General features: G+C 32.7%; 2 protein-coding genes across 2 annotated transcripts; one reads left to right on the top strand and one right to left on the bottom strand.

Moving 5' to 3' along the window:
• Positions 1–4,973: 4,973 nt before the first annotated feature.
• LOC144556707 (hikeshi-like protein) lies at positions 4,974–8,335 on the top strand. The gene is made up of 2 exons (XM_078305103.1): positions 4,974–5,652; positions 8,109–8,335. The coding sequence occupies exon 1, from the start codon at positions 5,080–5,082 to the stop codon at positions 5,632–5,634; it is 555 nt and encodes a 184-aa protein (XP_078161229.1). The 5' UTR covers positions 4,974–5,079; the 3' UTR covers positions 5,635–5,652; positions 8,109–8,335.
• A 9-nt stretch (positions 8,336–8,344) lies between these two features.
• LOC144556706 (65-kDa microtubule-associated protein 6-like) lies at positions 8,345–15,888 on the bottom strand. Its single transcript, XM_078305102.1, has 12 exons — positions 15,535–15,888; positions 14,937–15,140; positions 14,011–14,262; positions 13,454–13,669; positions 12,806–12,961; positions 11,357–11,516; positions 10,404–10,555; positions 9,832–9,919; positions 9,680–9,753; positions 9,522–9,596; positions 8,841–9,205; positions 8,345–8,649 (listed from the first exon to the last, which is right to left on the bottom strand). The coding sequence occupies exons 1-11, from the start codon at positions 15,601–15,603 to the stop codon at positions 8,855–8,857; spliced, it is 1,797 nt and encodes a 598-aa protein (XP_078161228.1). The 5' UTR covers positions 15,604–15,888; the 3' UTR covers positions 8,345–8,649; positions 8,841–8,854.
• Between the last annotated feature and the right edge of the window lie 5,434 nt (positions 15,889–21,322).

The following is a 21,322-nucleotide window of genomic DNA, read 5'->3' as shown; positions in this document are numbered from 1 at the left end:
TATTTAATCTTTTTTGTTTTATTTTACAGTAAAAATTTGTAGGTTATAATATAGTAAGAAAGTACATGAGTATTGAGTGCTGTTACAAGGCTACAATGAATAGAAAACGTGCTACAACAGAATATCAGTAAATGATGGCCGAAACAACAGTGAGAGTAGGCCATATGATTCATTGCAAACGCTTTAATTTCAATTCCTAATAACAACACACTCTTTTTTAAAAAAAATAGTGGTATTTACCAACGATTTCATTGAAATAAAAAACCACAGCATATTTGATCTAGTACCTAAAATTGGTACCAAAATCAAATATGACAAGTTTTTACAGCTGTTCAAAACATAAACAGAAATAAAAGAAAAAACCAAAACATCATACCATGCCCACAACACAAGAAGAACACAAAAACATCATAACATGCATAAAACTAAGTATTACAAATCTAATAAGTTCTCATCCTCTTTCTCGTCGCCAGACATTGGATATTGGGGGTTGCCATCCCCAGAACCCTGCACCAGGAGGTCCAAAGCTTGAGTCGTATCTGGGCTTCTTTCCTCTTCCAGCAGAAGGAGATCTAGGAGATTCTTAACATTAAAAGGCATTATAAGATTTAATTTAGAGAATGAATCATCCTCCCTAGATTTACGCCAAAATTGAGTCAAAGCTATAATCTTAGTACTAATAACCTTAATAGAATAAGATGAATTAACATTAACAACACACTTGAAATTGGATGCGGCAGAAACCTGATTTATTTGGGTTTGATACAGTTTGGAATTGGATGTGGCAGGATTCATGTAATTCAATTCTTAATGAGTAAGTTATAACCGAGCTGGTGTATGCTCGTGCTCAACTTATTAAGTTAACAAGTGAGTTAATAATTAACGAGTTTAAGCGAGTTGATAATCAGCGAGTTATGAACGAGTCAAGAGTCATGAATAATTTACTCAACTCTTAGTAGGCATTTTATGGAATCATCTCTAGCGCCGTACGTATTGGATATAGCAACGTACGATTTATTTATTTATTTATTAATATATTTTTGTGTTTCGCATCTTTGTTATTTTGTTTACTGTTAGTTTCCTTACCTCGCGTTGTTTTAGATACGTTTTTATACTAATGCTGACATAAAAAAGAGGGGATTTCACGTATACCCCTCAAAAACTTCAAACTACGTATTTTCTCACTAAATTTTAAAATTACATATTTTTCTTTCTAAAGTTCAAAAACTCACAAATTTACTCATTTTCTTATCTTTTATATTAAAAACTTATTCTAAATACATAAAATACCCGTTTTATCCTTGTTAAAAGCATAAAACGTCCATCAAACTCAAATTTTAATCTCAAGGGTTTCTTTATTGTCTGAACCGCTTTAAAATATATACACGCTAGATCAGTATGAATCTAGAAGCGAACACGCACATGTATTGAAGCGATGCACACATATCTTAATGGAATGTGCACGGATCAGACGGTAGAAGAACCCATCAGATTCAAATGTCGAGATACTTTTAATCAATTTGTCATTCATCTGGACCTTTAGATCTTTCAAATTTGAGTACGATGTGCGTTTTATGTTTTTAATAGAGGGTAAAATGAGTATTTTATAAATTTAGAAAGAGTTTTAATATAAAGACAATAAAATGGATTAATTTGTGAGTTTTTGTAATTTAGAGGGAAAATATGTAATTTTAAAGTTTATAGGAGGAAATATGTAATTTTGAAGTTGTCGAGGAGTACAACGTGAAATTCCCTCAAAATAATATGTTCACCTTTGCCCCTTGATTTGTTCAACGCATGAATTGCACCCACATTTTACATTAAATTCATTTTCATTTGATATTTTGTTGCGTAAATTATTTTTGTTTGAAATTTTAAATTCTTAATTCCTTGAGAAATCATTCCTTTTAAAATGGGTTAAAACTTTTACTACGTTAACAAATAATACTTAATAATTTCAAACTTGTACGGAAAAAGAAAAGAGAAGTAATTCAAACAAGCAAATTTAAATGTTACACTCTACATACTACATCACCTTATATTTCTTTTGTAGAAGTCAATATTTTAAATATTGTTGGATTACAAACATTATTTGATAGATCAAAAATGTAAATAGAGATCAATCATATACAATTTTCATACTGCGTATAGATATCAATTTTATAATATCTATAATATCTTACTCTAAACTATATTAAGAATCATGTATAAGTACAGTTTTTTCTAAAAATAAATGAGGTCCATTGATCAGATATGCAACACGTGTATCCATCTCTGATTTCTACTGAGTTGTCTTCCTACGGGAGATGTCACCATATATAAGTTGTAAGGGAGTATGAGTGAAATTTCCAAGGAATAATTGGCACGACAATATTGAAATTCAACTTTTTTTTTTCTCACTAACATATAATTTCTTCTCGACATATAATTACTATTGTCACTGGAATTCATGTTTCCATTAAATTTGTACCTTCAAAGAATTGAACTTGGAAACTTTTTAGTAAGATATGTACCCTCTCAATAAGAAATTGTGATCCAAATAATTTTCGTGCACAAAATCACTTCGATGGTTTATTTCATTAATAGGTTTAATCAAAGGGAGCCACTAAGAAAATACAATAATAAATTACACCAAAAGTTATTTTTATGGGTCACGTTCTTTAAATAATGTACAATTTTAACATAATTATCGTTTTCACTTGTACTGAAAAGTCGAAACAACCATTTCGCGGTGTTGTTGGCACATTCTTTACGACAACAAATAAATTAAAGTATTTTTTTCATAATATTTTCTTTGTAATTACTTTTTTATTATTTATTCAACCGTATTAAGCCGGTAGTTACAAATGGGCTAGCATAGTAGCATTTGTAACCTTAGTTTAAACCCTTGATGACATGAGTTCGAATCTTCTGACGTAACATAATTTGTTAGTTTCAATTGGAACCGTTCGATAAGAATCTTGATCAATTTAGTCTAAACTTATATGCACAACTTTTCTTAAAATTCGTGGTATTATTTATATCGAACGGACCAATTTTTTTTTTTTTGAGTAAAGATCGGAATCAAGTCACTCAACTATTTAATACTCATATTATTATAACAAATGATTTCTTTCATTCGGATTTCAAATCCATGATCTTTCACGCCAGATATTATGTATTTTTGTCTCTAGCTCAAAAACTAATTCTTATGAACTTAACAATTTATACTAAAAAATTATGTTACCTCAAATGAAATGAATTCTGACAACTCCAAATCGCTCAGTAAAATACTCTCTCTACCAATTAACGCTTCTTATTTAGAATTAATGTGTCCTTTGATCTAACTTCACATCCTAATAAGGATCCCTGATCTATAATCTTCAATTATTTCATAGCATCTGTATCAGGGGATTGAATCTCTTGCCAATCTATTGGCAAGAAAATTATGTCCACTAAGTTCGTTGGTCCATTCATTTTATTATATTTGCTATGGTCTAAATAGTTATAATTAAAATATAAAGAGTATTTGAATTTTGAAAAGACAAATACATATTTTAATTATAATTATTCAATTTTTTTTTTTTTTTTGGTTGAGAAAAGCCCGTAGGCAAAAATATATTACAGCCAAAAAGTATACAAGGTTTGTATATTACAACATAGGCTACCAGAGTGAAGTGAAAAAGGTAAAAGCTCTGAGTGTTATAGCTATTGCGCAAAGAGAGGGAATGTAAATCCCATGTAACTAAACTGATGAATCCTGGCTTGATTTGCAACACAGTCAGCCTGCTGATTAGATTCCCTTTGCGTGTGACAGCAAATAAAGTTTGGATTTTGCGCCAGTATTTACCAGATGAGAAAGATTTCATTATAGGCTTGCCATTAAATACAAACAGGAGCACTAGGATTTGATATAGAATGCCAGAGCACCAGTGAGTCTGGGTATATAAATTTTCCGTCACATGTGGACATGAAATTTGATTCCTTTGCATTAGGATGTTGTTATGAGTTATGACGCATAAGTTGTGCATTTGGTCGGCATGACATGGTGTATTTGAGCGTGATTGGTACCGTCATAGAGTGGCACTTTGAGTTCTTTGAGTTGTGCTTGCATCGCGGGTGAAAGCGTGAGTTTGTACATTTGAGCGTCTGATTGCGCGCTGCGCTGCACTTGTACTGAGTTGTGCACTTGTTGCGAAGTATGTGTGTTCTCATTTGTTTTAACATGTGTTCGTTCGATATTTCATACTCAAACAATGATACATACAAACTTCTTTTAACTGTTCATTGTTCGACATTTTATACCTAAACAATGATGTATACAATATTTTTAAACAATTCATTAATCCAGTGATGAGCCAACTTATAACTTCATTAATTATATAACAAGAAAAAGTGTTGTCCATTTTTTTTTTCTTTAATGGTCCTCTTAGGCTGTGCTCTAATTAAGGAGATAAATTATTCATTAATAAAGGGAAGGAAGGGGGGGCATGCTCTCCAACCAGAGCTGCTCGTCACGTTTACTCGCTCTAAAAACGAGCATATCAGAGAAGAAAGGAAGGGAAATGACACTGTGCCAGAGGAAATTCAACGTACAAAGTTCTGAAATTCATCCCCTCCGATTCGGAGTGTAGAGGGACTGAGGGAGTAACACGTGCTTGTGTTTCTTCCTTCGCTTACTATCCCCTTCCTCTATACGAGTGGTTTCTGAAGCACACTAGTAACCGATATCTTTATATTTTTTTTTTTACACGATTGGACCGTCTATAATAATTTTGATCCAATTCTAAATTTGTTCCAAAATAATTAAGCAAATGTTTCACATACCAACATACCAAGGAAAATGTTACCACATAAAATTCAACAATTTTTGTGAAAAATGTCAGTTAATAATTCTAATCTAAAAAAATTGACTGCCTCTTTACTTTTCAGGCATCTTCTAGAAATTTCTGCCCGGGAACCCAAAACCTTCCAGAAATTCCCTCTTTCTCTTTCGGTCTTTCCCCAATCAGTACCTCTTCTCTCTCGCTTCCACCAGGTCTGATAGCTCAAAAACAAACTTCATCGTCGAATCCCCAACTCCAGAATCTCTCCTCCGCCATGTTCGGCCTCCTCTTTCCAGAGCGAACTTACCCAATGGATCCCACGTCGCTTACTCAAATAGATCCGACCCACTGGATACTCGACCTCTCCCAATTCCCTTCCCCTCCTTTCCACCAAGTATGTATCTTTCTGCTCTCTCCCTCCTCTATCCCGCCAAATCAAGCCCTCTCTGTCTACTTCCAGCCTTCCCCAACCCACACGCCGCCGTTTCTCTTTTGTGGGGCCCTCACGCCAGACCGACCTTCAGCAATCCTCACTCTCCCCTGGCCTGCTGACAGCGAGACTGAGAAGTCGAATATAGGTGCCAAGATTGGGGTGTGCGTAGAGGATTTGACAGTTTTGCCTCCGATCAAGGACGAAGGAGAGGGGAGGAGAGGGGAAAGGATGGCGCTTAAAGTGGGAGAGAGCTTATTTAATTACATGCAGTCATTCTGTGGCGCTGATGGAGGTGGTAATATAGTGGTACCAGCTGATATACTCGATAGATGGTTTAGGAAGTTTCAGGAGAGAGCTAGAAGGGATCCCAATTATATTAAAGGATTTGATTTGTGAAGTAGAATGGAAAAAAAGGTACTAGGCTTTTGTATTTCATTTTGGCTTCCTCCTTTTGATCAGATATATTTTGTTTTGGTTGCGTGTTAAGAGTTGCATTGGTTCTTGACTTGTTGCGTGCCTAACAATCTCCAAAATACTAATTTTTGGAAGGTGTCCACGGCTGATTTATGCAATGGTTTTGGGGCTTTGGGAATGACAGTTAATAGACTTATGGCAGTACAATTCGAACTGAAATAGCATGATGAAAAGATGAACTTATGAAAACAATATTGAAGTTTAAACTGTACAAGTAAAATTTCCAATGGATCCTACTTAATTGTGCTGTTCTTACATTAATTATACATTTACAAGTGGTTTTCCTGTCCATTTTGATATATTTACTGCTGGACATAACAATTTTAGGTGTGAAATAGATTCTTTTCACAAAATAGTTTTTTATTTCTGAGTGGCAAATTGAATTTAATATTTTAGGAGCGTTAGAAACCTTAACCATGAAACCTTGAGACTGGAATTTAAACTGTTAATCAGCACTGCAGACCTGGCATCTATTCATTCTTCAAGCATCAGTCTCTTTCTGTTACCTTTTCTTCTTCTTTTTTTAACTCTCTCTGTGCTTTTAGTTTTTTTCAGTGCAATTTTACCTTCTGATTTCTCAACTTTAACACATTGTATGCACATTTCATCAAATAAATTATAAGGATATGATTGATGGGTTGAGTTAAATGGGCTGCGCGTCAATGCAATAGTTCTTCAGTTGAGCTCTGGGCAAATATTTTTGAAGAGAGTCTTTGTCCTTTGACAGTGTTGTGGCATTGCAACTGTCACAAGCTCCTCTACATAAACTGTGCAATGTGAAATTTCTTTTGTACATGTAGAGATGGTTAGAATTTTCATTTTTACATAGGACTGATGTCATCCATGTGACTACATAAAGATTCACTAGTTGGGCATAATGTTCTTTCTAAAATCAAAGTTTTCTCATATTGATTATGATGACATCTGTACTGTATCATCAAGAACAATATGTGTTCCTTTATCCGGAGTTTTCGCTTATGTTTATACTTTCTAGAAATCGAAATAGGGACATCCGATACCCACTTATTTATGCCATATCACTAGATCATGCTCAATTTTCAGTTTGGCATTAGTAATTCAGATTCTAGTTTGTTGGTGATAAAATCAAAGCCACTGGTATTGGTTACAAGTTTCAAGTAATGCATTCATTGTAAAAGTTCTAAAATTTGAGTTCTCTTACAGTAGATCAGAGGTGAAATATGCAACCACACAGATTAATTTCAAGAAAAACATTGTTTTTTTGGCCTCAAATAATGTTGTACAAAATGAGCTCTGGATTTCAAATATATTGAATTTGAAAATGCCATACTTGGTTATACTGTTTCTACGATGTATGGTATTTCTACATTTTGATAGTGTAAACCTGCAAGTTCTAGTGAACTTACTGTACTTGTATTTTTGTACAAGATACTATAAAATCCATTTGAGGCGAATTGAATTTGAGTGGTTCATTTCTTTTATATTTTGGGTTAATTTTCTATATACCCTTCGAAAACTCTTTGATTTCTTATTTACCCTTCAAGTTTTCATTATATATTATTTAACCTCCAACTCTCACAAACCTTTCTAATTTGTTGTTTCAGTTGTTTGGATTAAAATCAAGCAATGAACAATTTATTATTTCCAACTATGCCCCTCTGTCTCCAACTATGTTCCTTTTCAAATTTAACAATTAATTCAAGACTGTACTCTAATGGCTTCTCGTTCAAATTTCTTTCAATTTCTAATATTAAAGGACTTCTCATTTAGTGTTTTTCTAATTATTTAACTAAATAATTCAAAGAGGTCTTGTCTCCTTACCCAGATTTAAATTATTTGAAATTTCAATTCATCTGATTACTTGTGCGCTAATCAATTCATCTGATTACTTGTGCGCTAATCAATTCATTTGGCATCAAATCTATTACCGAGTATTGTAGTTATATGCATATAATTGTCCAGTCCAGTGATGGCATCAAATCAAATATGGACAATCCAAAGAATCTGCTCAGTTAGAGCTTATCAGAGTACCCCAAAAGTAACTAGGATTCAGTACTCGATATCAGATTCGTTTGGCTTGAATGGAGTCTTTATCCGACTGTTTTGATTGTCTGCTTTAAAAGATTTAGTTAACGAATTAGAAAGTAGCTAGGGATATAGATGAGTACTCCTTTGATATTACAAGTTGAAAGAAAAATGAATGAGAAACCATTAGAGTACATAGTTGGAGACAAAGGGGCATAGTCGAAAATAACAAATTTTTCATTGTCTGATTTTAATCCAAACAACTCAAGAGACAAATAAGAAATGTTTGTCAGAGTTGGAGGTTAAATAAGATATAATGAAAACTTGAAGGGTAAATAAGAAATCAAAGAGTTTTTGAAGTGTACAGAGAAAATTAACCCTTATATTTTCAGGGACAATTTGTTGTTTGTTGGAAGACTAAATGTTTTTCTAGGCTAAGCTGACTAGCTTTGTATCAACAATGCTGGTTTATATTGTCTCTAATTTTTCTGTTCTTTTTAGTTTTGCGTTCGTTTTTGTCAAGTTGTAGCACAAAGTTTTTAGTTATCTTAGAAAATGTGTATAATGTAATGATTGAGGGCTTCGTAAAAAGATAGTTTATTGAGACATTGGTATTTAGACCTACCAGTAGAGTATTAGTGGCATGCATTGGTTTCTAATTATTTCCATCAATTTACAAAGAATATACTATGTTCAAATTTAAAATAAAACAATTGAGATTTTGAATATCACAAACTGGAAATAATACAATGCTTTAGATCAACCTACATATACTGTATCATACTATTACGAACCAAAAGCAGAAATGAAATTGAGATTTTGCCGAGTCACTGTTGTACCCCATGTATTTGCAAGCTGCAGCATTAAGAACCATTGGAGCAAGAAGGAAAAAAACTAGGGTTTCTCATTGTGCTCACTGGCTCCCCCATAAACCTGAAAAAGAAAATTAAAAAAAAAAAAATATTTTTTTATTACAATAGCAGAAAAACCAAAGGTACCATACTAAGTACCTACAAGTACAGTATGTTTTCCAAAAATAGTGCATTTACGGAAAATGGTACAGGCAAGGGGTTGGAGTCCTTGCTTCTTACAGTAATTGCTTGTCTTATGAAAAAAATATGAACCTTCATCAATAAGCTCAGTAGAGGCGTGGCGACCCCAGTTCAGATCCACTAATGGATGTAAAAGACATGCTCTCTGCCTGAGTGGACCCATAAGAGACGTTCATCTGAGTTGCTGATGATTGGGAGGTTCGTCCCGAGAAATAGGTGCGGGTGTGGCCTGAGTAGGAACGTGGTGTCAAGAGCTCAGGTGTACAACCTCCTCTGGCAGAGATCCGACCAGAAAAAGATGGAGTCATGGACCCGGATCTGTTGAGATTGGGACCATACCCTATTGTTTTTCTCAAGTTGGCAACACTCCTATTGCTCGGTTTAGGATTGTAGAGAAGTTCTCTATCTGTCAGTAGGTTCTGTATTTTCTTTTGGTCCTGTGGCAGTAGCAGCTGTATGTTTAGAATCAGAGTTTGGGGAAATTCATAATTATCTGTGTTATTTGGCCTCAAATTTTATTTTGAATTCTCTACCACTGCAAGAATGACAAGTACCTCTAGGAGAAAAATATTAAGAGACATTTCTAAGAACAGGTAAGGTCTGGTCTTTACATGACATCCCAAGAGAGCAATGTGGTTGATGTAGATAGTTATATAATAGTAGTCCAAATTCTATTGGCCCTAAAAAATTGCGGGATAGAATGATAGGAACATGTGATTTGGTATATATCAAGCCTTTTGAATAGATTTGTACCCGGTATCTCCTTTTATCTTCTTCCTTCTGCTGTCTTCCAAGCTTGTACTCTTCCAATAAAGTGACCAAACGCACCTAAATTAAAAAAAAAAATTAATTGGGCCAATGTGAAAATCAAGTGTAATATTTTATGAGCAAGACATGAAAAATAATCTCACCCCATCATAGATAAATGATTTGTTTCTTTCGTACTCCCATGCCTGAGTTTTCTTAATTAAGTTATCTACTATAGCTGCGCAAATTAAGGAAAACTTAGTCATTGAACGCTTGATCATTATTTTTTGAAATACAGAAATTTGCAAAAATATACCTGGAATTTTAGCAACTAGAATCCTTGCTTTCTCTGCTCGTTTTAGGTTCAAGTGAGCTCCTCTCCCAGAGCTGTACCTATTTTGATCCTGCGCAATTTTAAGAAGGGTAAGAAACGTCAGATCAAATCATAGTGCAGAGCCGTTGTTATGAACTAATCGATTCTTGAAGTCATCAATTTAGCTTAAAAGAACTTGCAATGCAAAATTTTAATCCACATTGCTTTCTACATTTTATAGTTCTCTTGATCCAAGTTAGCTAGAATTGTTCTTAATATTGCACTTCTGGGCAATTTTCAACACTATATGGAGGCTAAGTTAGTAATAAATATTTGACACCAATATATGGATATAGAGCAATAATAGAAGGAACTGACAAACAGTTATAGACCATACCAGTGAGGGGAAACTGACAGTCAACCAGCCAATTTTTGCTGAATGTATAGTTCTTGAAATATTATAAAACAATTCTGAGCCCTGACTGGTTTATTTTCAGGGATGACTTGTATATATTGGTGTCAGATCTGATCGACATTGTATCTAAATTCTAAACAAAAAATGGGAATATGTGTACCTGGTTATACGCTTCAAGCCAATTTTCCTCATCCAAAGCCGCAACCCATTTTGTGATTCGGTCAGTTATCTCTATTCTTGAGTGACACTCCTCCTTTACCTTCTCTATCTGCTTCTCTATGTTAGCTACAAGCTCTGATGGGTCCACAAGGCCTAATATTTTAATTAAATTATAAATAACTGCACAACAGTACATGGAACTCTGCATTTTGCTCCTCTGTTCTAGCTTTCATTGAAGTCTCCTTAAATTATTAATTATTTGCAATTTTACAACAACAGATTTAAGGGTACCTGGTAATTTTCTATTTAGAATATTAGTATTATAAATAAGCCAATTGTACTATGTAAGTTAGAATATAATTTTTCTTCCTCATAAGCTTTTTCATGCATTGCTCTCTAATTTCAGTTTCTATTTCAAATCCCTAACAGACTTGTTGCAAGTAACTAATACATTTTTTGTTTTTTAACTTGGAATTATTCAGTTAGGAATATAAAAAAAATTCACAATATAGAACAAAGTTAAATTTTGGGTGAAATTCTAGAACTGACCCTGTAATTGGTTTTACATTTGGAATGAGATATTGTGGCTTAAGTAGGAGAATAGAGAACTAAAATGATGGGCTATCCCAAGATATTTACCGCAAAAGAGAGATTGAGAAAGAATAACAAAATTATATATAGGCTTTTTCCAAAACATCCACAAACAAAGTTCTTCTAAGTAAAATAATCTCATCAGCTCCTGCAACCTGTGCCGACCGCTCCATAAGCTAATTAAGGAAGTATTATTTGGGATCTTTTGCAGCCGGATCGGAAGAAAAATGAGGACTTTTCTTATATGTTGTAGCTATTTGTTCTATATTTCTTATTTTGCACTATTGTCAGTAAATTACTAAATTGTGACAATTTTCAGGTGCATATATTAAAAATTTCCCTAAAGGGAAAAAAAAAGCATACCTGAATCTATTAAAGCAATAGCCTTCTCTGGTGCAGTGCTGATATCAGGATCAATATGCGCACTTTTACAAATTTCTTCCAATTCTAATCTTCTCTTTAGCGCTATCTCTTTCATGCGGCTAGCTTTCACCTTCTTTAGCCTATCTACCTCAGCTTCAGCCTAATGAGACATTTGTTCTTCTTATGAGCATAATAAAGTTAAAATATTTGAATTATACAACTAATTCCCGGGCCCAGCAGTTCTGATCACAAAAAAAATTTGGAAAAGCTAATGCCCAAGACTTCTTATATTTCAGCAAATACCAGAATTTTTTTTTTTTTTGAGATATATCAACTCCCTCCTGCTACACTAATCTCCCCAATCCCCCCTCACCCCCACCCATACCACCAAAAAAGAAGAAGAAGAAGAAACAATAATAATCCTGCCAGGCTTTAATTGGTATATGAAATGAAGCTAATTAAAGTTCGTCATTGAGTCCAAAGTTTAGTACAAACTTAGAAGAGTCAGGGGTAAGGTAGTTATTAGATCTGGTTTAGTGTCTATTTAAAGAGTCAGGAGTAAGGAAACAATGATCTCAACAAGGAGTAATCTTTACAAATTGCAAATAACCCACATTTGTTAGGTGTAAATTACAAACTCGAGATAAGGTAGAGTTTTCTATCATGGTGAAATGTCGGTCCCAATTAGTAAAGGGGCCCTAACTTCTCACATATAAATGGAGTTCCTCAATTTACGATTGAAGCAGTCTTGTGAATCCATGATTACCAATCTGGCTTGTACTTTTTGGCACTGGCAGTAACAATTATGATCAGTTGGATGTTTCAAAATTTGTAATTTTTCACTTCATCTCGGACGAATAAGCCTCAATTGAGTACAACCGTGACTATAATTTGAGTATAGTCAGAGTCTGGCTAATTTGCTACCGGATGCACTTCGACTGAGGTGCTTACGGGGTCATATTTTAGTATTTGATGTTCAAACAACAAATCCAAACCGTTAGATGTTCAATCTATTATAAAATATGCTTGGAGACCAAATTTTACATTTTTTGGAATTTTTTTACTATTTATTAAGCTGGTTTGAAAATTACTGTTTTTATTAAATTTCTGAAGCATTAAAAACAGCGGTTTTCAAACCAGCTTAATAAATATTAAAAAAATTCCAAAAAATGTAAAATTTGGTCTCCAAGCATATTTTAATATAGATTGAACATCTAACGGTTTGAATTTGTTGTTTGAACATCAAATATGCTAATATGACCCCGTAAGCACTTCGCCGAAGTGCTGCCGGCAGCAAATTAGACAGCCCTGGTCCCTATACCAGCAAAAAATATGAAAGAAGAAAGTTCCATCTATATAAGGTATTGTTCCAATTCCAACCAGGACAAACATGGTGCTGGAAAAATGACAAGTGACAACCATGGGAAAAAGAAGAAACAACAAGTATACCTTTTTAAGAGTCTCAGGAGACAGTAAGCCGGGAGAAACAATCTCTTCCTCCAGTGAACCAAAAACACTTGCCACTTTTGTAAATTGGGCCTTCTCTTTTTCTGATGTCTCCATCAGGTCCCACAGCTTGACTAGGTTCTCCACAGTTATCCTCAACTAAAGAAAAAATTGTACATCAAACTAATTAATAAAAAAATCAAATTTCTCTGACATCTATTAACCGAGATGGGATATGGTACTTTGCAAAGCACCAAGCTTCTAGTGCTTTGGCTCCAAAAATCGAAATTTGGGATTTAAAACGGGGAATCCAAGCCTAATCCAAGCCTTCCAATGTGATCTAAATGTGAGACTATACTTAAACATCTAATGTCAAATCTCCAACTTGCAATATCCCATCAAAATAAGTAAACAGTAAAATACAAGTATAGAATTCTGTAACAAACTCCTATGGCCAAAAATGGTTCCAAATTGGTATGGTACAGACCATGATTTCTTTATGGCATACTATTCAGATTCCTAGCCTTTATTTTGTTTGCTAGGAGAATTCCAATAGTGAATATTCATTGTAGTACACATGACTACCACTGGTAAAAAGTGCCAGTAACACTGACCCGACATAACAATTCTCGGGTTATGATGGAAAATTACCTTCTGGAGATTGGTCTTCTTCTCTGCTCTCAAAGTTTGTACTGATAAAGAGAGGCCATCTAGGGTCTTGTCACTAATATTTGTCGATTTCTCAGGATTCTGTCCATATAAACCAGGCTGGGCAGCATCCACGACTTTCGCAAAATCATGTCCCAGAACGCTACATAAAGCATGTATTTCATCGACATATTGATGAACTTTTTTCAGCCTGTCCGACTGCAAATAAAATATGAGGATCAAATTAGGAACAATTGTGGATCAAGATCATTAATGGAAGAGAATAAAAGGTTATAAGAATGTGAACATTGAGTTTAATTAGTGCTGATGTATGGTACAGGTATATAGTGCAGTACTATTCAGGTAGTGACTGAATGTAAACTTCTTCCAGGTTCTTGCACCAAGTTATTTTTGTATTAGCTGGTTGTTTGTGGTTAAAAGAACTGGTTGCTAGTAACTGTCAGAAGGATGACGCTACTTGACATATATTGTACATATTATTTCTGTCAAAAAACAACAAAGATATTTTCTTGTAAAAGAAAGTAAAAAATGGTAAAAACCTTCTCCCTTTGTAGGTATTGTAGCTGAGCTTGAAATTCCTCAAGTCTCCTCAAAGAGAGATCATGGTCTTCTCTTTTAACAAACCCGTCAGACTCGCAGTTGCTCCCCGAAATTTCAGCTCTTATTTTCTCAATTTGTGATCTTATATCAGTAAATTTCCTTAGTCTCTCATCTTTCTTTACTCTTAGTTTCTCCAACACAAGGTTGACATTTGCAACTTTTGACCTCAAAGAAGTGTCATATTTATTCAACTACAAAAAAGAAAAATTGTTTGTATATGATAAGACAGAGCTTCTTTAACTCTGAGAAAGAGGAAGATTTTAATGTGCTCTTTTCCAATTACTATCCCAGAACCCTACAAGATTAGATATTTATGTTTCTATACGAGTATACGACAAGGAAAATTGCATATAGCAAATTCCTTCCAATTTATTCGAGAGTACCTAAATTTTTCTTTTTTTTCATCAATTATAGGAAAAAAAAAATAAGAACGGAACGTTAGTTTGGACAAGTTTCAAAGGCTGTGTGGAAGATAGCTTGTTTTATTCATGATTTACAGGGGCAAACATGACATCTCCTATACAAAAATCCTATGATAAAAGTGTAGTCCCTTAAACCAGACAACTACAGTCCTATGTCAAATTCTTAAAATTAAGCCACCCAAAATTCCTCCTCTGATAAACACATGCCTTTTCTAAAATTATCTCGAGCTGAGCAGATCTCCAGATTGAATCGAGGTCAATTGACCCCCTTTTTTTGAAATTTTTTATATTTGTGCATTATTTAATTTTCTATATAAATTTATAGTAAAATGCTATGAGTACTGTATAATTGACTATCATTCTCAGCTTAAATTTATTATATAATTGACCCCCATTGTGTGTTTGACCTCTGTCCTTGGAGCAAAGAGAGGTAAGGTACTTACCTTAAGTGGTAAATCATTTTCACCTAGGCAGGCTACTAGTGCGGAAAGCTCTGCCTCGTTGGCAGCCAGTAATTGGTGGAGATGTGCACGTTCTTTGCTTGATTCGTCGACTCTTCTTCTATAGACTTTCATGCATTCCATTTCCATCTCCATTAGTATCCTCTCTTTCTCTTCCTCCTTTTCTCCAATGTCTCTCCATATTTGCTATAAACAGAAATTGTCTAATAAATAACTATATGTGAATGTTTAACTAAACCTCAATTGGCTTCAACAAAAACATCATTTGGTTGATGGAGTAAAGAACGTTTGGTAATTCATATATACACTCTAAATAAGAATATAACATAGAATTACACTTAAGTTACAGCTGTTGCTAAACCAACCATACCAGACTACTTGGCATGCTTTCGTTCTCCTAACTGTGTGATTTAAAAAAATAGCTTTTCTAATGGCTGGAAAGATTTTCATGTCATTCATATCCAAAGATGTAAGAAAGACATGCACGACGTTGTCATATGCGCACTGGCACACACACTCACACACACTCCCACACACAATTCTCCATTTCGGGAAAAGAAAAATAAAGAGAGAGAGAGACCTCGAGTTCTCTGAGCAGAGTACCACAAGGAGTCTCCATTGTAATATTGCCTTTAACCGATTCACCCATTACGTTTCTAGAGGATTACTTGAGGAGTGATCGAGAGAGGTGGTGAAATCTCTCGTAATTAAGTTTAAGTAGCTTGTAAGCCAAGACTTGGAAATAAATGCCCAACAAAAGAAGGAGACTAGGAAACAGAATGTCCGCCTTTCCTTATAAGAGACCAGAGAAGGTATTTGCTTCCATTTAGAGAGAGAGAGAGAGGACAGCGTTTGCCGTTTGGTAGAATTTGGTTCGAATTTGAGGTTGTTATAGTAGAGAGAGAAAGCGACGTCGAAGCGTCGAAGAGGGAAATAATTTCGTGCGTGCGTGTGTTTCTGTGTGGGCGAGTGTGCCGGGCAGCCGGGCAGGTTTTGTTTTTCTTTTCCTTTTTGAGAAACCCGATAGGTTATTACTCAAGTTATCTTTTAGAATGAATTTTAAGATGGAAATAAGCCCGGTTGGTTAGGAAAAAAGTTTTAAAACTGTGGTTATAACTTATAAGGATGAGGGTTCAAGTCTCATTTATAATTTTGTAATTTTTTTGAAGTTTTAGAACAAAAATAAAAAAAATATATAGAATGACTCTTGCAAAAATCGCTTGCTGACTATGGGTGCTTAAACGGTTCAGTTTAGATTTTTTAAAACCGACTAAGGGTGTTTAAACAGTTCAATTATTTGAAAGATTTTCTTCTTACCCGTGAATTTGATTTTTTTTTTCTTCCATCAAATTTTATCTTACATTCACAAAAGAATAAAGTCAAATGTTTGATAAATTGGACTGTGATAATCAAATCATAGAAATTTACCCCATATTAAATCCGGAGGAACTTGGTACTTAATTTGATATCCCACTAATCAATTAGCTTCTCTGTGAATTAATCAATGTCCTATCTGTTCCGTTGCTATATATTTATTCGATAGTAGAAATACTTTTCTAGACTTGGAGTATGATGTTTAATAACGCTCAGATAGGTTTCAACTTTCAACATTTATTAGATATATTTAGGTCGGTACTACAACAACGAATTCTAAATAATAATTCGTTAGCTCAAAATCCTCTTTGAGGTTATTTCATTAGTGTCTTCCAACTTGTGTTAATTAGTGTGTTATAGGATCTTTTGTTAAAGCAGATTTTTGACATTCCGTCTCGATTTTTTTTAGAAACCATAAATAAACAAAATAAATTTTATTAAACCAACTTGATTGCTTTGTTTTTTTTTTTTTTTTTTTTTTTTTTTTTTTTTTTTTTTTTATAAAAATCATAAGAACCGAGATGCCACTTCGGTCCCCCCCCCCCCCCCGCCCCGCACACACACCTTTTTTTTGGGACTTAATTGCCATTTCGATCCCAACCATATTTAAATATTTCGAGAAAAAAATACGTTAAAAATTTGTAAAAATACATGGGACCGAATTACCATTTCGGTCCCCAAAAAAAAATCGGGACTGAAATGACATTTTGATTCTTATGATTTTTGTAAAAAAAAAAAAATAATCATGTTGGTTTCATAAAAATCTTTTTTCTAATTATGGTTTATATAAAAAAAAAATCTTCCGTCTCATCATTTGTTAACTTTAATATAATTAATTGAAAAAAAATATAATGTACAACAATGGCATAATTGCTTGCACCTTACCTAATATTCTCAGCAACCGAATATTAGGAGATAAAACAACAACGGGAGTTGCAGTAACGAATACTCAAACTTTAATTATCCGTATCTTTCTTTTATTTGCAAAAGAAAAAGATCCAGATTTGGTATTAATCATTCTCTCAAAATAAAAAATAATAATAAAGTGGATCTTTTAAATTCCACTCGAACTACTTTTAGAAAAGATTTTGATTTGAACCAATTAGTTATTAAAACTTTCCAAAAAAGGTAATTTGGCTCATTCGAGAGCAGTTTAAGCACTAACTTAGCGCTAATGGAAAGTTAATGGAAATAAAAGTGAAAAATATTTCCTTAATAATATAAACCGAAAATATTCAGCGCTTTATTTTATAGAAAAATCTAACTAAAGATTATCACACTAAAACCAACCTTATTTATTAATTTTGACAACCGACTCAATGATTACCAAAAGTAAGAGAACAAATTATAAATATTTTCTTTATTATGTAAAAATGCCATGCGTGGTGCAGTTTGAGAATCATTTGGTCAGTGAGATTAAATATATAAAACTCAATTGTTTTTTTTTTTTTTCTAAAAGTTTGATGAATGGTTAATCAATTTTTCAGTACCAAATTTGATTGACTACCTATCTAAAAATCATGCTAAGCTTACATACATTTTTAATTTTGATTTGAGTTATATAGTTCTAAAAATGAAGGCATTTTAACATCTTCCTGAATATACCAAAATATGCATAAATTTCTATAAAAATGATAACATTATAATAATTTTATTCATGCATTTTTCATCAAAAAAAAAAATATTCATGCATTAATTTTAGTAAGCCCTAAATAATAGAAGTTACCCATGGAAACATTAATTGCATTATTTTTTAATACCTAACAAAAAATGCAAATCATCATAGAAAAATGATTAAATGGGTAAAAAAAAACTCAACTCTCTTTATTGATTAGAATATGAATAATATAGATGGATGGAGACATGAAGTACAAAAGACCAATATGCTAAAGTTCTAACTTTAGAATCTATGACACAGACAAATTTGAAATGGACATGTAATTAATTTTGCTTAACCCATTGCTAACTAATAAAGTAGGTAAATTATTAAGAGAAATTTTTTTAGGTGCCAAGACTAATAAAACCCTATAAATTTCGATAGTTACAAAGCTAGAGCTGGCTCATGTTCATAATAAAACTGCTTGTAACAGACATAGCATTGGAAAAAAAAAATGCAATAGTTGTTGTTATGCTTTTTCATGTTAATTTTTTTCTTTGTCACCATTAAAGGCGACGAAACTACAGATAATAAGAAGCTTCCTCTGCATGATTTAATGGAGTCTGAATTTATTTTTTAAGTTTTCTTCGTCGTTAGATACTTGGACAGATTGTACCTGTTATAAATAATCTTGTATGCACAAAAAAGGCAAACCAATGATTGTATCTAATCAACAGATGAATGATTTTGTTCGTCCAGTTATGCTTCCTTCCGACTCGTCTATTTATGAGATGTTTCTTTAAGTCATCCCTAAAATTTATCTTTGCTTAATTATACATGTGTGGTTCACACTTGTAATAAATATCAGGGGCAATTTCAATTATGCCCATCAAAAGCTTTGGAATTACGTATTCCCTCCTCTGAAATTCATAATATATATTTTTTTCTAAATTTTAAAACCCACAAGTTTACCCAATTTAATATCTTTTCTATTGAAACTCATTTATTCTTTATTAAAAAAATTATGTAGTATGTTTTAAGCTAAATTAATGTTTAGTCTTATATTTGACCAATTGTTAGGACAAATGATTCATTTTCTTATTTGTGACACACACACGCAGTATTTGCCTAAATGGCACTGTGCATGCATCGCAAAAAGATAAATGAATTGTTTGTCCTAAAAAACTAACCAAGTAGAAAATTTGACATTTTAATACTTTATAAGTTGAATAAAATATAGGATAAAATGATAAATTTATAAATTCAAAACAAAATTTTAATAAAAAAGGCAATAAATTGGATAAATTGTGAGTTTCTGAAATTTAGAACTATAGTAGACGTGATATTATGAATTTTAGAGGGGGGCGCGTAATTTTGAAGTTTTTGAAGGGTATTCATGAATTCCCCTTAAACATAATTAGACTTATTAGTGATACGACTGTAATCAAAATATGTTTGTTTTAAACAAATTGACTTATGACCAGGTACGACCTTACATAATTATTTTTCTTTGACTTCATATAATTCGGCCTTTTTGATTGGTGAAATTATTTACTTCCCTCTCGAAAATTATCTCAGGAATCAACGCTCTAACAATGCTCTCCATCCTTAAATCATTATTATTGGGTGAACCATCTACTTCAAGGAAACAATCATGCATTTCTATTTTATAATTACTTTTTTTTAACCACCACCATCATACATGGTTTGTCATTGCAAACTTAATTAGTGATGCTTTCAAGGCGAGTAGAGTCCAAGTACTATTATATTCAGACTCATATTTTAAAAATATATACTTGGTTCCGAATTTTTATTTGTGTACTTTTCTTTCAAACATGTTCGGGTCCCTCTAATTATAACGATTAACGATATCTATTATTTTGTGTCCTGTTAGGGTTTGGATCGGGTAGGGGTTCATAAAGTATTTGATGAAGGCTTTTTTTTTTTCTTACGTATTAATTGTAATCCTTATCAATTATCATCCTTCTCAAATGCCTCTTATAAAAAAAAATATTATTATGTATCAAATTAAAAAGCACTACTCTAAATCAAATTTTAATGTTGATTATAATATTATAATGTAATGTGCATGTTAACAAAATTAAAATAATAATATAAATCAAATTGTATTATGTCTAAATTTTAAGATATTATTTAACCAATGCATTGCAAGGAACATGTGTATTAAGGTTGGATAATAAGCGAATTTTTTTGAAAAATTCATTATGTTAGGATTGAAGAAAGAATATTGTAAAATATTGACAAATGTGTATCATCGTATAGTTGGGTTCAGGATCTTTAATTATCATATATATTTGTTTCCTATTATATTATTAATATATTATGATTATATCGGCATTTATATGGCTACTAGATCGGATTTGAATTTTGGTCGGGTAAATAGATTATAACGATACTGTATCCATTATAAAGCCCGCTCTGGGTACAATTCGGATATGACTTGGGAAAAAAAAAATAGTCTATAATGGCATCGATCTATAATTGAGTTAGTTATATTTTTAAAATCATACGTATCCTATCCAATTAATTTAATCATGTCTAGATAGGTTCCAGTTGAGAACCGATCGAATTAGAACCGAGTAATCAAATAAAAGTAGCACATCTAAGAAAGTGCACATTATATCACATTTTTAGCCATGACTAATATATTTATATATCATTGATTTCGGTAAATTAAATAAACTTTAACTAAATTTCAGCATTAAACATAGTTTGTGAGATATATTAGTAACAGATTACAGATCTCGTGAAGTCCAAGTGAAGTATTAAAAGAAACTTTGATAATTTTTCCGTCAATTCTTATGTTTAGATCATTTGGATATTATTGGTAATAATTTTTAAGATTGGTCGTCTTTGTCTGTGTGGAATGTTATTTGTTTGAAAGTGTCTTAAATTTTTTTTTTAATCTTAATGTCATGTTATTAAATAAGATAGAGAGGTATATATAGATAAGAAAATATTTAGATAGGTCGTATAATATGAAATTTTTACATATTTGAAAGTAAGTTGTTCTCAGTTTGAAATATTCCTCATAATATAAATTGTGTAAAAGAAATTAAAACTGAAAAAAAAAATTACATATAGAAGCGAAGTCAGACTTTTAATCTATAAAATTAATCATATAATTTATGTTGCAGTACCTGTACTTATCATATTTTACTATAAACTATATAGAAAATCATGTGAAAATACAAAAATATTTAAAATGAATTGGGTCAATTAACCCCCCTCCCTTCCCACACATGCAACATGTGCATCTGTCTCTGAATACATATAACTACAAGAAATAAATTTGAGTCCGATGAGTATCGAAACCGTCCGATGCACTTCAAGATTTGTATGCACAAATCTTAAAGCGCATCAAACAATTCCGATA

This window comes from Carex rostrata, chromosome 7 (genome assembly GCF_964058835.1).
Source record: "Carex rostrata chromosome 7, lpCarRost1.2, whole genome shotgun sequence".
Taxonomy (NCBI): Eukaryota; Viridiplantae; Streptophyta; class Magnoliopsida; order Poales; family Cyperaceae; genus Carex; species Carex rostrata.
This window is presented reverse-complemented; position numbering and strand designations above follow the sequence as displayed.

Coding starts and splice junctions, on each gene's coding strand:
- LOC144556707 (XM_078305103.1), top strand. CDS start 5,080: ATGTTCGGCCTCCTCTTTCCAGAGCGAACTTACCCAATGGATCCCACG.
- LOC144556706 (XM_078305102.1), bottom strand. CDS start 15,603: ATGGGTGAATCGGTTAAAGGCAATATTACAATGGAGACTCCTTGTGGT. Junction 15,141..15,534: donor CTCTGCTCAGAGAACTCGAG/GTCTCTCTCTCT, acceptor TTCTGTTTATAG/CAAATATGGAGAGACATTGG. Junction 9,597..9,679: donor AATCATTTATCTATGATGGG/GTGAGATTATTT, acceptor TTTTTAATTTAG/GTGCGTTTGGTCACTTTATT.